The sequence below is a fragment of the Leptonychotes weddellii genome, chromosome 2 (assembly GCF_054177405.1).
Source record: "Leptonychotes weddellii isolate Sample4059 chromosome 2, ASM5417740v2, whole genome shotgun sequence".
Lineage (NCBI taxonomy): Eukaryota > Metazoa > Chordata > Mammalia > Carnivora > Phocidae > Leptonychotes > Leptonychotes weddellii.
This window is the reverse complement of record NC_138370.1, coordinates 36,781,138-36,795,636: the sequence shown is the minus strand read 5'-3', so window position 1 is coordinate 36,795,636 and position 14,499 is coordinate 36,781,138. Positions and strand designations below refer to the sequence as shown.

The window sequence follows — 14,499 nt, the reverse complement described above, 5'->3', positions numbered from 1 at the left end:
TGTGGAACGGAAGTGCGCCTTCCCCGATCGGATGCGCGTTAGGAAGCTGGGCCTCGGTGGTGTCGCCGCTTAACTGTCCCATTAGAAAAGTAGGCTTTAGAGCATTTGGTTCCTGGTACAAAGACAGCAGGAGCTGGACCCCTAAGTAGAAGCGAGCACCTACCACCCGACACCTGGCCTCATTCTGGCAGACCCCAGGGCTGCAGCCCCAAGAGAAGCAGCCCCTCCTGACTGAAGGAGGAGAGTGCCTGATCAGTGGCCATTTCTAGGAGACATTCCTGTCTGACTCAAGCCAATGACTTCATCCCTAGCCCAGCCCTTCCATTGACACCCCCCCACACACACACACACCCGTCCCCTCCCATCCTCTGGATATCTGCAGGAGACTAAGCTTTTCCCCTTTCTCAATTAGCAAAGAGCTAGGAACACTACATGCTGTAATAAATAAACCACAATATTTTGGTAGACATTTACAATGTTCTCAGAAACATTTTCTTTAGTCCTCACAACCCTGGAAAATAAGGTCAGGCATTAGTGCCCTAATTCTCAGATATGAAACCTAAGAGTTGAGTGAAATGACATGCTTCAACTCTTGCCACTAATCACTGGCCCTTTGTCTGCATTAGCCACTCCAGGCCTCCTTTATCCTCTGGCCTTCCCATCATCCCTCCAGTTTGGCCTCCTTCCAACCCCATGCCCTCCCCCTTCCTATTCATGTAATATTCACAATGCACTTCAAGACAGTTTAATCTCATTTTATCTTCATAATAAGACTGTGAGGTAGGTAGGGCAGGTATCATTAAACCATTTGGGAGATTAAGTAGGAAGCTATGGCTCAGAAAAGTTAAGGGATTTTTGTCAAGGTCTAAAAGCTAGTATGTCTCTGGTTTCTGCTCTGATATGTAAAGGTTATTAGGGACCAAAGCAGCTGAAGACAGATCTTGAAGCTTACTCTGCTTTTCTCCATGTTGTCCCTGACCCTTCCATTCCAGGTTTGGTCTTCAGGGGCTCTGTTTCACAGGCAAGACTCCATGCAGAGGCACCCAAGATAGGAGCCCCGCCCCGCCCGTCCTGGGGCTACCCATGAAGGTATGAGAAGGAAAGCAGGACTCCAAATCAGTAACTGCCCACTGAGGAATGAAGTTCAGTTCCATCCTTTCGCAGTTACCTCACCCAGAAGACCAACCCTTTGAGTGCATGATTCAGAAGAAACGGTTGTATCCAGCCAGTTCACAACAGTGACAGACTCACAGAGATACACGTATCATTTTGCACAAATACACATCTGTGACACACTAGGCCCCGGGAGATCACCATGCCAAACACGTTCCATGGACTCCTGATAAATAAGTTAGTTCACATTGACTAGGCCCAGGGATTTCTGGCAACCAGCAAGGAGCCCGGAGGCTGCCGCACCTTGGGGCCTCTCAGGGAACCAGGACTCCTCTTCCAGGCTGCCCAGAGGAGAAAGATCCAGCCCTCTCCTCAGAGAGAAGGGTGAGCATCAGCAGCTTTTCCTGGCAGTGCCCAGAAGCAGCAACAGGGCAAAGGGCGAGGAAGAAGACTTCACTGCACACACCCCCACGCAGGGTCACGTCCCTGCACCAGGAGGTCTCAGCATACAGAAAGGTTTTTTGCTCGTTGCTTCTTAACCACAAATGATGGCATAAAGGTCTTCCGGAGGGGCTGGCATGGAGGTCTTTCAGGGACGCCCCTTGACTCAATCCTGGGGAAAAGAAAAGGTAGCTTTAGGCTAGGAGGAGGAAACGAAGGCAGCAATGGCCCCAGAGTTGATGGAACACTGTGTATCTGCCGCGGGGAGCCTGGGGACATCGACATAGTGCTTCCTATCCCCATATTACCCCCCATCACCTACTGTGGAATCCTTTGTGTCCCAACCTTGCTCTCCCAGCAAATCTGAGAGGTGGCCTAAGGTTCAGCTGTGAGGGGTGAGGGCTTGCTGGACGGGCATGAGGGGGTTTCCCATGCTCTGGTCCTGGCTCTGCCATGGACTCACCACGCAGGTAGCCTCAGGAAAGCAACTTCCTTCCCCATTCTAATCTCCAGCCTCCTCCCCTGTAAACGGGATGCTTTAACTACCTTCTGTTTCTTCCTGCACCCTCTCCAAGACTATCTACGTCTCTCAGATTTCCAAGGGACCAAAAAAACACAACTGGCCCTACAATCTCAGCATCCTGGTTCATCAGGCTCCTCCTCTGCCATCACCTGGGCTGGGCTCCAGGACTCACCTAGGGGCAGGGCCATCAAGAGGGGCAGGGGACTCAGGGTGTTTCGGGCTCCTCCAACGGATCCGGTTGAGCAGGACCTTGACCTTGTTCCAGTGGGAGAGATCCCGCTGAGCAGAGGGTGAGGGGATCACCACAGAGCTCCTCCCCACAACATGCCCCTGACCAAGCTGCCAGAGCCAGCGGGCAGCACAGCCAGGACAAGTCACCTGCTCCAATCAGGAATTCTGTCACTTTCCCAGCGTTCCTGGCCTTCACGTTGTGTACACATCCCAACCACCCCACAGCCCCACTCCATCCTGTCCCCTGCCTCCACACATACCCAGCACCTACCTTGTGTCCCTGGGAGGATGGAAAGATGTGAGCGGGCTCTGCAGCAGCCTCTAACAGCATGGGAGGGTTGACACCGGGCAGCCCTACCTTTAGGGGCGCAGCTGATTTTGCCCCTTCAGAAAGAGAATCAGATTACCCAGGGCCAGAAGCAGGAAGCCACCCATCAAGCCCAGGGCTCACTGGGTCTGCCGGGGGAGGAGGGCAGCCCTGGGCAGGTAAGACACAGAGGGAAACACGACTGCCCCTCACCTGTCTCCTGCATCGGGCTGGGCAGTCCGTGCACCTCACGGCCTGGGGCACGAGAAGGTGGCGGTGAGGGGGCCAGGGTGGGCTTCCCCGCCTCCTCCTCTTCCTCCGCTTCAGGATCCTGTGCACAGGACAGACGGGCACTCAAGACCTGACTCGAGGGCTGGTTCCAGGGGTCCCAGCCCTCCTCTGCCGCCCCCACTCACCTGACCCCTGCTGGCCTGCCGGCCCTGCGGCTCACTCACCCGTGGGGGCCTCTGGGTCTGCAGCTGCAAGTAGAGCTGCTGGAGCCTTGCCATCTGCTCCAGCACCAGGCACAGGTGTTCCAGGTAGCGGAGACCCTGCCCTGGGAGACAGGCCCGGGCTTCAGGCCCCAGGCCCCCCGCCTGTGGGACAGAGTGAGGTAGGGGGGCCCTTCGGAACTCAAGCAGGCTCCCATCCTGGGCAGCCAGCCGATGGGAGCAGAGGGGCCAGGGAGAGGAGGCAAACACCCCCGACTGGCCTCCCAGTACCCAGCCGGGCATGCTGTCAGGCCGGCCCCCATCCTGCCCACCTCCACACAGCTGGGAGTGGGCTGAGGCGAGAACAACCCGTCAATTAGCGGCAAGGAACGCCCCACCCCAAGAGAGCTCCAAGGAGAACAAGTCAGTGAGGCCCCACCAGCCAGCAACCCATCCCTCCGTGTAAAAAGGCCATTTCCATCCCACTCTTGACCCAGCTTGAGAGCTGACACTCACCACCTCTGCTTCTTCCAGGCCTGCCTCCAGGTCAGTTTCTGCCTCAGTGGCCTCCTGTTCCCCGGCTCCAAAAAGGGGCATTTCACATTCAGGCTCGCTGGGGGACTTCAGGGAGCGGGGGTGTTGTGACATACTGGCAGGGGAAGTCGGGAGCTGGCGGGACCGCTCCAGCACCTGCTCCAGCTTACGGTTGGCCAGCAGCCGGCCTAGGTGGGCAGGAGGCTCCGTGGAAGCAAGGGCCAGGGGCTCAGGGCTCCCTGTGGGCTCAAAGTCCAGAGAGTCCTGAGAAAGGCCCGGTGAGGTAGCCAGGAGGCTGTCCCCAACCACCATCTCCACTCCTGAGTCCCGGGAGGCCAGTTTGAGAAGTGGCTCCTGCCTCCTGAGACCTCTCAGCTGGCCATCTCCCTTCCAGGAGTCCAGCGAGCCACCTTGAGCAGCGTCCGGGATCCGTCGGTAGGTGCTGCTGACTCCAGGTACTACACAACCGTGTGCCAAGTCCTCACCAACCCCATCTGCAAGGAGAGTCAGCATCAGGCTGGGCAGGCTGCCCCTAACGCCCCCAGCAATCCTGGCAACTAGCAGCATTCCCCAGGGAGGAGTGTCCTGGGCCGAGGCGAAGGGAGGAGATGGGGTGGAGAGCCACAGCCCCGCCCAGATCTCTCCCCATCCCTGGCTGGGAGAAGCTAGCACGGGTTCCCTTCACAAGCGGTTTTTGTTGCCGATCACAGACCCCCCGGATTTGGCCTGTGTGGTAGGCAAAACCGTGTAGGGCATATTCACCAGCTCCTTGGATGGCCTAGCCTTCCTTTGAGGGGGTTGCTGCTGTCTTCTTGTGCTAAGGAGCCTAGGGTCAGCCTAAGAGCTCCAAGTCCTGAATGGGGAGCCTCAGTCTCTCCAACTACTCCCCACGGGGCAGTAGGACTGTGACCCTCTAGCCTCGGGGAAACGGGGAGGGGCACAAAGAAGGAAGCTTGGGGTCCAAACTAGCATCAGGATGCAAGATGAAGTCCCTCCGGGAGCTGCTAGGGGAGGGTAATAGAAATAAGAATAGCTATAAGCGCTGCGGTCTTCTGTTCTTTTAAATGAGAAATAGTGAAGATTTGGTGGAGAGTTGGGGACGGGGCGGGGGGGTGTAGGAGGAGAAGCAGCGCTAGCTCCCGAAGACTGTCCCCCCTGCGCCAGGCCCTACCCACGCGCTGGATCCCCAGCTGTAAAACTGATGCACAAACTAGTGCGGGAGAGGATGGAGGGCTGCCGCCGTCTCACCGCCGGCCACGCCGCGGAGCTGGGGGCCAGGCCAGGCCCCCCCCTGGCCAAAGAAGCCAGCCAGGAAGTCTCCTTCGGGAAGGGATCCGCCGCCGCGGAGGGGGCTTTTGGACCTGCCGGCGGGGGCAAGGGCTGGGCGAAGGGTCCACACCGGGAATTAAGAGGGAAGTGGAGCCGGGGGGAAGTGGGATGGAAGGTGGTGGCTGGTTTAACGCCCAAACCCAGAGGGTCTCCAAAGCGCACGGCGCCATCACTCAGCCCGTCGGAAGGGAGGCGGCGAGGTTCGGGCGCCCCGGGCGGGGTGTACGGGCTGGGACGGGGAGCGCAGACCGGGGCTCGGCGCGGGAGGCGGCTCCAGAGCGGCAGGCCCCGGCCGACCTGGGGGGTGGGCGACTCACCCCGGCCGCCGAGCGGCTCCACGGCGAAGACGCGCCGCCGGCCCAGCATGGCCCCGCTCCCGGCCCCGACGCGGCGCCCCGGCCGCGGCCGCAGCAGCCGGCCCGCGATCCCGGGCCAGCGTTCCCCCGCCGCTGTCTGGCGGGCGGCTTCACACGCGCGTCCGGCCCCGGCTGGGCGCGGCCCGCGGACCCTCCCGGCGGGGAGCGAGGGGAAGGGGGGAGGGGCGCGCAGGTGTGCGGGCAGCAGGGGGCGGGGGCGCGCCCGGAGCGGCCGCGGGGGGCGGGGGCGGGGCCTGGGAGCCGGGACGCGCGGGGCGCGCCGGGGAGCCGGGAAAAGGCCTCGATCCGCCGTCCTTCGGGCTCCGGGCAGCCCAGCGCTCCCGCCGCCGGCCGAGGAGCGGAGACCCCCGCCTACGGACGCTGTCAGGCTCGAGGTGCGGGGTTACCCGGCACCCCCCCTCCCGGTTCACATGCTGGTCTGTCTTCCTGCCGCCGAAATGCAGCCGGGGGATGGGGGTGGAGGGTCGGCGGGGACTGGACGGGAGCGCGGAAGGAAATGGAGCCCCACGTGCTGGCTGCGGGAAGAGCGCTGACCGGGACAAGGTTGTCCCTGCGCTCCCAGCTGTGTGCCTGGGTCAAGTCACTCAGCCACTCAGAAAGCTGACGCGATGGAAGGGGGAAGTGATCCCTGTCCACATGGAAATCCTTTCCAACAACTGTAGAGCGCCTTGAGTCCTGGGCTAGATCTGAGTCCCCTCCTCGTCCCATATGTCTCCCTCACCCGAGTACCCTAAAGCTGGGGCTTGGGGGTGGGGGGCTTCAGGATCTGGGGCAGTGAGCCAGGGGGACAGGGAAGCAGCCTGGAGGCGGTGGAAACGTAAATACTTCCCTGTCCCCACCCCAACCGTCTTTTGGTCCTGAGATTCCACCATCCCTCACCCTCAAAGGCTCCCAGCCTGAAAGGAGGCTAGGAGCCCAGGCAGCTGCTGAAGGGAACACAGCCTGGTGACCAGGGGGGCTGCTGGCCTCTAAGGAAACCTCATCCTCCTGAGGAAGGTGACAGGGCTGGAAAAATCCCAGCAGGACCCAAATCCCTTGGAGGCAGATAAGGGAGCTGGTGGACGTGCAAACTTGCACCTGAGCCTCCGGGGGAGGGGCTGGAGCTGGAGCCCTTGGAAGGAAGTGGCCGTTAACTGGGAGGGGAGAAAACAGTCTGCCCACCCTCTTCTGCTCCTTGCTCCTTCAGACCCTTCCGCAAACACCTTCCTTACACAAGAGCCTTATCAGAGAGCCGCAAACTATAAGATTCTAACTGTATAATATGGGGAAACTGAGGCCTGTAGCCAAGGCTGGAGAAAGAATGAGAGCCTAGTGTCTGAATTACCTGCCATCTCTTAACACCTTGAGTTTCAGGCTAAGCCCTTCCCTGCCAGGCATAGGTCCTCTGGGCTGCACCCTCTTAACCCTATCCTCCTAGACAACAACCCCACTCCATTTCTCTTTCCCAGATATAGACAGGGAAACAGAAGGCAGGGCCTGGCAGGAACTGCTTTATGCTTGTCCAACAGGATGTGTGGCACCAAACCCCACAGGCAGTGTCAGACCCCACCCCAGCCCTCCCTAGGTAGGAGGGTTGGAGGGCTGGCCTATCAGGTGGCTTCCTTCCTCCAAAGTGAGAGGGTGGGGAGGTAAAGGGAGGGAACCTCTGCCAGATCTCGCCCTGAATTTGGAGAATGTGGGGCCAGATTCCAAGCAGTCTCCCTGGTGACTCTGGGGCAGGAATGCATCTGGAACAGGAAGCCCAGCCAGCAGGAATGCAGTGTCTCAGCACAAGGCTTTGTGTGGGCTCAAAAGAACCCACAGCCCCCCCCCCCAACACACGCCCAAGCACACTCCCTTCCAGGCCACGTGCCTGGGCCTCCCCGCCATGCAGATATGCCTGAGCCCTCACGGTGTTGGGGATCCCTCATGGGGGCCACACACTTCCTTCCTGTCTGCCTTCTGAAGCCCTGACTGGAGCAGCTCTGTGACCACCCAGAGGGCTCTGTACCCCTGCATGACCACCTCCCACCCTGCCTCCTACCAGAGGAGAATCCATTCCCTTCTAGCGGTGCGTGAAGGAGTGGCAAGGGCCGCTCAGCCACCCCCTCGATGACCACCTGACAGGTGAGCGGCTGCCCTGAGTTCCTGAGACACACAGTGGCTGAGCAGAGTCATCCCTCAGGCTGAGGCAGGGATGCCCAGCTGCCCCTCAATCTCCGTGGGGAAGTCCCAGCTTCAGGAAGCACATTTCCTGCAAGCTCAGCACTGAGCTAGACCCTGTGGGAGGAAGGGCAAAGCCAAGGGGCTGGGGACAGCTCCTGCCAGAATAGAGATGGCTGGGAGCCATGGTGACCTACCTTGTGGCCGGGAAGGCAGCCTCTCGTGATGGAGGGGCAAAAGCCCCCCACCCCAAACCAGAAATGCGGGATTCAGACTCCAGGTTCCACTGCCAGCCCCTCCCCTTACCAGCTCAGAGTCCTTGGCTACTCATACTCCCTGTCCACAGGTTCTTCATTTATAGAACAAGGAGGATAACAATACCTACCTCAGAATTGTGAGGATTAAAGCACTTAACACATCTGTATGTTAGAATTATCTAGCCATGTAACTTTGGGAATGTCACCTTCCCATCTCTAACTGAAGGGGGCTATATTAGATGCTCTCTCAGGGAACTTCCAACTTGAATCTGTCCTCATTTCTGAAGTTTTTCCCCCAGATGCAGAAAAAAGTGAAGAGGGCACAGCACTGGACAAATTGCTGTCTTAAAATTAGGTGGTCCCCCCCCACCACTGTACTATGTCTGGGTCATGGGGGGTGGGCGCTCACAGCTGGCTTGGGGTGGGGTTGAGGCCAGGGGTAAAAGATCAAAGACTGCCCCCAGCCTTCTCCTCTGACCAGTGGGTTTGGCTAGTAACTGCATCTTCCCCAGTTTGCTCCCAAGCTGGGGCTGGCTGTGTAGCTGCAGAGTGCTCTGAAACCCTCCGGCCACGGAAGGAGAGCTGCCTGCCACAACTAAACAGGTGGATTTCAGCTTGTACCCATCCAGCCTTGGAAAGGCATTCAGCAACTCTCCGGCCTACCCCTTTCACAAGGGTCTCCACTCCACATCTGTTCTCCTCTACTCCTTAGAACACTGCTGGCCCACCAAGCTTTGTTACAGGTGAGGATCTGACCATGTTAATATTCCCACCCCCCTTTTCCAACCTGTCACTTCCCTGCTTAAAATGTTCAAAATGTTCCCAGAGCCTCAAGGTGAAGGTCAAACCACTTCTTCTGGCATTCAAGGCTCCCATCTCCCTTTCCAGTCTTCTCTTGGTACATCCTTTAGCCACTGCCCTAAACTGAGCATCCCGCCTGCACTCACCCCCATCTGTCGGCATTTGTCTGCTGCACCTGTCCAAGTCCTGTTCATCCTTACACACAGATGCCCTCTGCTCTACTCACAGGGCACGCCTGTATGTCCCACATTAGCTCTTGGCACTCGTGGCCATGTACTATGATTTCATTCGTGCCAGCTCAGTTGCTGCCACTTGACCATTGCCTTCAGGAAAGCATGAAAAAATGCTACATTCTTCTGTGTTCTCACTGTGCCAGGACCCGGTATTTACAGAGGGGTGACTGCCCCTTTTGCAGGCATTCTCCCCTGTCGTGGGCTACACCTGACAGTAGGTGGCGCCAAGGAGGCCATCCCATTGCGGACCAGGTGTTCTGGCCTGCAGTACTCCTGAGCCACCGAAAGCCTTGATCTTCTCTGTGAAAATAAAAGCAGCCATCCAGGCAAAAGGTGAGACAATTATGTCAGGGTGTAAATTATACCAACAGGTGCCCAGGGAGCCAACACAAACAGTCTCCACCAAGATTCCTTCCAAAAAGCCAGATAGCACAGTCTCTGAAGTCCAGCTTTGATCTCTTCTGTGAAAATAAAGCTGAGGCTGTGGCCCATTCTTCAGGCTGGGGGGTGGGGTGGGTCTGGAGCACCCAGCAGCACCCATGCACCTTTCTGAAATGTCCTCTGGGATTAGGACTGGGGTGGTGGGTGAATCAAGCCCTAAATCTGGTAGGGGACCTGCCCCCTGCCTCAATTCCACCATACCTGAGCGCAGACACGCCTAGCACTGGTCACCCATCCTTTTTGGGTTTGTTTTTGGTTTTCAAATCAACTAGCAGTGAACCAGCAGGGTCTCCCAGGGAAGGGGCACACAGAAAACCCTGGCTTGGAGGTGAGGCCCTTGGTGCGTGGTGGTCCCTCAGGGTGGGGGGCTCCCCTGGCATGTCCTTCCCAGGCAAGGCTAACCTGCAGCCTGTCCAAGGTTCTTTCTGGTGATTCTCTTTCTCAGATGGGTGCAGACAGCCTTGGCCAAGTGCAGGACGTACTCTAGATGTTGCCCCCTCTCCTGCCTACTGGCTCATCTGGGTAGGTCAGCTGGGCTGGCAGCAATCACCGCAAGTACAGCAAGGAGCACAGAGTGCCAGCCCAGCCAGTGCCAGGGGAGCACAAGTCTGTCGCCCTGAGCCGGGCCTGGACAGAATGGACATCTGGGCCTGCTTCCTGTTTCTCTGCTGCCCACCCTCCAGCACCCCTCCGCCTCTCCCTGCTCCCAGTGAGAAACTCGTGCTCTAAAGAACCAAGGGTTATCCCAGTAAAACTGGCATCTTTATAAGAGTCCAGGACGTGGGGCGCCTGTGTGGCTCAGTTGGTTAAGTGCTTGCCTTCGGCTCAGGTCATGATCTCGGGGTCCTGGGATCGAGCCCCGCATAGAGTCCCCCATCAGGCTCCCTGCTCAGTGGGGAGCCTGCTTCTCTCTCTGCCTCTGCCCCTCCTCGTGCTCATCCACATCAGCGAGTGTTTGTGCTCTCTCTCTCAAATAAATAAAATCTTTAAAAAGAAGATTTTATTTATTTATTTGTCAGAGAGGGCACACAAGCAGGAGCAGGGGCAGAGGCAGAGGGAGAAGCAGGCTCCCCGCTGAGCAGAGAGCCCAATGTGGGGCTCGATCCCAGGACCCTGGGATCATGACCTGAGCCGAAGGCAGACGCTTAACGACTGAGCCACCCAGGTGCCCATAAATAAATAAAAGGGTCCAGGAGGGGCGCCTGGCTAGCTCAATTAGTGGAGCATGCAACTCTTAATCTTGGGGTTGTAAGTTCCAGCCCCACATCAGTTGTAGAGAGACTTAAAAATAAAATATTTTTTAAAAAAGAGGGGAGGGTGTCCAGAAAGAGCACAACCTTCCATTAAAAGAAACAAGCCTCTTCAGTAGGGGTTTGTGGAAGGGGGGAAATAAAGGGGGAAAAAATATGTCAGTAAAGACTTTCTACCCAGTGGTAGAGAGAAACTCATCCCCAGGGGCCAGGGCAGGGAAGGAGAGGAAAGATCTACTTTGTTTTGTCCATGTATATATATTTATAGAGCTCATATGTTGAAAACTTTACAGAGTGAATACCTTTCGCCTATGACCACCCCTCTCTTTCTACATATTTCTCTCTCTGTCCCAACCTGCTTAACCCCTGTTGCACAAAGATATCCAATGCGGTGCCCACCGCCGACTTTGGTGCACGGCCTGTCCTGCAGGGGGAAGTGAGAGTATCTAGCACAGGCCTGGGCCGGCGAAGCCGTCCTCATGCACAGCCCAGGACAGGTCCCAGGCCCTGGCCGCACCTAGCGTGGAGGAAGGGGCCCCACCACCCACCACCACCCTTCCATGCCAACTTGCTATTGGCATGGCCCTGGCACAGAGGTGTCCAGAGAGTCGAGGGCGGGCTAAGAGCACAGCCAGGTGCTCAGGCCTGGGAGCTGAGGGTGGGGGGCGAGGAGTAGCGCTGGCGGGCATGCTTCTCACAGTACAGCTCGTCCCCCACCCAGAAGTGCCCGCGCATCTTCAGGTTCAGCCCGCAGTCTGCGCAGGTGTAGCAGCCCGGGTGCCGGTAGCGCCCCTCCTGGATGCGTACAGCGTGGTTCCTGCAGGGGGCGATGGAGAGGGCGGAGCCGTCAGCCTGGGGGGTTGCGTGGAGGCGGGGCGACCGGCAGGACCGCCGCCCGTCTCGTTCCCAGGGAGCCTAGTTCCCAGCGCAGATTCAGGGAAGATCCGCAAATTTCAGACCCTGAGTCCCCGAGCCTTCCTTCAGGGCTCTCGCTTCAATAACCCCCCAACCCCCACCCCCAGGACCTCTAATTAAAAAAAAAAAAAAGTCATTTCTCCTTTACACGAAGGCAGATAAACTCCATCCTGAATTTTCTGGGTTGTTAATAGAGCAGTGGTCGCAGGTACAAGGACCCACAGCATCGCATTCCCTGGGGACAAGTTGGAAAAAATGGAAGCTCTGGGGTGTGGGCCAGCAATCCCTCTGACGGGTCCCGGGGAGCTCCGCAGCTGCTCTTTGAGGACCACCCCATGCGCGTCTGCACAGCAGGCACGGGGAGTACCCCATTCTGCAGGCGACACTAAAGCCCGCAGACGCTAAGGGATTTGCCTCAAGTGAGTCATCTGACCGTTAGCACTGCGTGCAAGACATCTACGGCAGGGGGAGTGGGCTTTCAGCGATTTGCCGGAGAATCCGGCTGCATTCTAATGCCACCCACGGAGAAAAATGAATCTACCTCTGGAAAATCCATCCCTTTCCAAAGTGGGGAGGGAAGAGCAACATTTTCCAGAAGGAAAATGCCTCATCTAGAGGCAGATCTCCAGAGGCTTTGAGATTACTGGAGAGAAATCAGAAGCAGTAGCATTTCTTCCTCCTCCTCCGAGGGCGAAAGAAATGAGCAAGGAGGAGATGCCGCGGGAAGAAGCCAGCAGGGCACTGTGAGAAGCCTGAAAATACCGCACAAGACCCCCTCCCACAGCCGCACCGCAGCACGGCCCCCCCTCCAGGGGCCCTGACAAGTTGCTCTCCGCAGATCCCTCCTGAGAGCACCCCTCCTCCCCCCCTCCCCCCCCCTCCCGCCCTGCCGGGGCGTGCCTGCCTCCCGGGCTGCCCACACTCACACAATGCTGCTGCTGCACCTCTCACACGTGTGGAGCTTGGGCGGGGTGGCCGGGGCCCTGGAGGTGGGCAGGGAGGACTGGGGGCTCAGCTGACTGGGCAGGAAGGCAGGCGTGCCACCTGGGAGGGGTGGGGCAGACAGACACACTGGAGCGCGGGGCCGGGGGCGGCAGCCGGGCAGGCCACGCTCACTCCTCCAGCACAGCTCTGAGGAGACCCCCGAAAGGCGCGCTTGCACACGACCTCTAAGGGGCCACCGGGTGTGAGGCAGGTGGTAAGGGCCGAAGGGAGTGATGGCGGCCGCTCCTTGGCCGAGGCCGAGGTAGCCCACGCTGCGGCAGCCGAGGAGTGTCTGTGCTGTGTCCACACACCCCACCAAGCAGGCGTTTCCCCTCGGGATCCAGTCAAGATGACATTAATTAGAAGACGGCAATGATAGATAATAGCAGCCCCGCAATACCTTTACTCGGTTTTCAAAGGGCTTTTCTGGGCACTGTTGCATGTGAGCCTCGGAACGACACCGCTGTTACCGGGCAGCCAAGGACTCCAAGGCTCCAGCGGTGAAGTCACGGGCTGTCTGCGCTCCCCGCACCCCACCGCCTCTCCCTGGGCCCTGTCCGGAGGGCCCACCAAGGCCGCGGGGTCACGAGGGACAGGATTTGCTCCCTGCCCCCTGACCCCAGTGAACACCCCAGGAGCTGATGTCAGAGTTGAAACCGGCCACCAGGTATTGTACTGGTGAGGCAGCTGACCCAGTGCTCCCGCCTGTCCCATCGTCTGCCTCCCTGAGACCACTGCCAGGCCAGGCCTCCTCGCCCCTCCCCTGCACTAGGCAGTGCCCCCAACACACACACACAGCACCACTGCACCCCGACCACCACCGGGGCAGCTGTGCAGGCCTGTCCGCCCCGATCAACAGTTCCTCAAGGGCCGACAGGTGCCGGACTGCCCTCGGCCCCCACACTCGGCACACCACAGCCCATCAGACAAGCACAGGAAATGTCTGGCGACTGAACAACTGAATGGCTCGCGAGAGCCCGTATCTCTCTTCTTGCTCACTCCAGCATCGGCCTGGCATTATTTAACGGGCCCTCCGGGGTTAGGGCACTCCTCCGCCTGGCACATGAGACCCCACAGCTAGGACTCAACCTCCAAGACCAGGCCCCGCTACTCTCTTGCTCCCACACCAAAGCCCTCCGGGTGCCAGCCACCGCAGGCCACGGTGCTCCCCGCCACCATCTCCCCCCCCTCAACCCCCTCCCCAGTGCCCTCTCTGAGGCTCGAACTCCCTGCCACCATCTTAAGGCTTTTTGTTAAAGTCTTGATCTTTCTTCAAGGGTCGAGTCAAATTCATCTTCCTCCATGAAGCCCTCCCTGGGGACCCAGCCCCCACGGGCCCTACCCCCCACCTTTATCATTCCCTTGACACTTTCCTGATCCCAGCCAGCACCTCTGGGTGTACCCCTGTAACTCCTACCAGATTGAAAGCTCCTTTAGTGCAGGGACTTCCCCTTGGTGCCTACTCCTGTGATGAGCACTTAAGAAATACCAGTTCAATATCACGTCCAGTCAGGGGTGTCCTGCCATAACCTACTTCCTACACTCAAACCCCCCAGGGGCTCACCTCTCTCCTCAGCCTCCAGGGCTTCCTGCAAGAGCCGAAAGGAGCTGGATTGCCGGGGGGCGACCCGTGCCTCACGATTCTCCTGCAGCATCTTGTAGACTTCTGAGTCCTCTTCCAGAAGGCGGCTTCCCCCTTCTGAGTCCACACTGCGGGGACAGGAGGCAGCCAGGAGTGAGGGTCCCTCCTGGGTATGCGGACCAGCATGGGTGCAGGGAAAGAGTGCCCTAGGGGAAAGGATTCTGGGGGGATTCAGAGGAGAGCCAACTGGGCTTAAAGCAGCCGGGACCCCCCCACTCCCCGCCGCCCCCATCCCTCCTCTCTGGACAGCCTGTCTGGCTCCTAACCTCCCAGGCCCTCCCGGATTCCACCCCACCCTCCAGGGCCCACTGCTACCTGAGCCTGGGGCTGGAGGAACGCCGACCCGGGGAAGGCGGCAGCACCAGCACAGCTGAGTCGCTGGCGCGGGGGAGGCTGGCCTGCGGGACAGAGAGGCACCAGGGGAGGAGTCAGCGGCTCGAGCCTGTGGCCTGCACAGCCGTCCGGGCTGCCGAGCCAAGCCCGGCTATTCCCCAGGCCCGACACCAGAGGGCTCCCAGCTGCCGCTGCCCAGCAGGCCCTGGGCGGGG

The 14,499-nt window shown here is 59.0% G+C and overlaps 2 protein-coding genes across 9 annotated transcripts in view; both read right to left on the bottom strand.

The window, feature by feature from the left end:
• Window positions 1-729: 729 nt before the first annotated feature.
• Window positions 730-10,094, bottom strand: C2H8orf58 (chromosome 2 C8orf58 homolog). 5 transcript variants are annotated; one of them, XM_081810114.1, is made up of 7 exons: window positions 5,227-10,090; window positions 3,563-4,074; window positions 3,032-3,211; window positions 2,829-2,946; window positions 2,580-2,692; window positions 2,250-2,356; window positions 730-1,726 (listed from the first exon to the last, which is right to left on the bottom strand). In XM_081810114.1, the coding sequence occupies exons 1-7, from the start codon at window positions 5,273-5,275 to the stop codon at window positions 1,615-1,617; spliced, it is 1,191 nt and encodes a 396-aa protein (XP_081666240.1). In that variant the 5' UTR covers window positions 5,276-10,090; the 3' UTR covers window positions 730-1,614. The 5 variants fall into 5 exon arrangements, with proteins under 5 accessions (XP_081666240.1, XP_081666248.1, XP_081666244.1 ...); XM_081810122.1 differs by having other exon boundaries at window positions 3,071-3,211; window positions 5,227-10,089; XM_081810118.1 differs by having other exon boundaries at window positions 2,250-2,332; window positions 5,227-10,088.
• Window positions 10,095-10,444: 350 nt separating this feature from the next.
• PDLIM2 (PDZ and LIM domain 2) overlaps window positions 10,445-14,499 on the bottom strand; it is a 13,268-nt gene continuing 9,213 nt past the window's right edge. For all 4 annotated transcript variants that reach the window (XM_081810101.1, XM_081810102.1, XM_081810106.1 and 1 more), the window contains 4 exons: window positions 14,267-14,349; window positions 13,874-14,019; window positions 12,252-12,369; window positions 10,445-11,227 (listed from right to left, as the gene is read on the bottom strand). In XM_081810101.1, coding sequence (XP_081666227.1) covers window positions 11,050-11,227; window positions 12,252-12,369; window positions 13,874-14,019; window positions 14,267-14,349 — 525 coding nt within the window. In that variant the 3' untranslated portion in view covers window positions 10,445-11,049. The remainder of the gene's footprint in view (window positions 11,228-12,251; window positions 12,370-13,873; window positions 14,020-14,266; window positions 14,350-14,499) is intronic.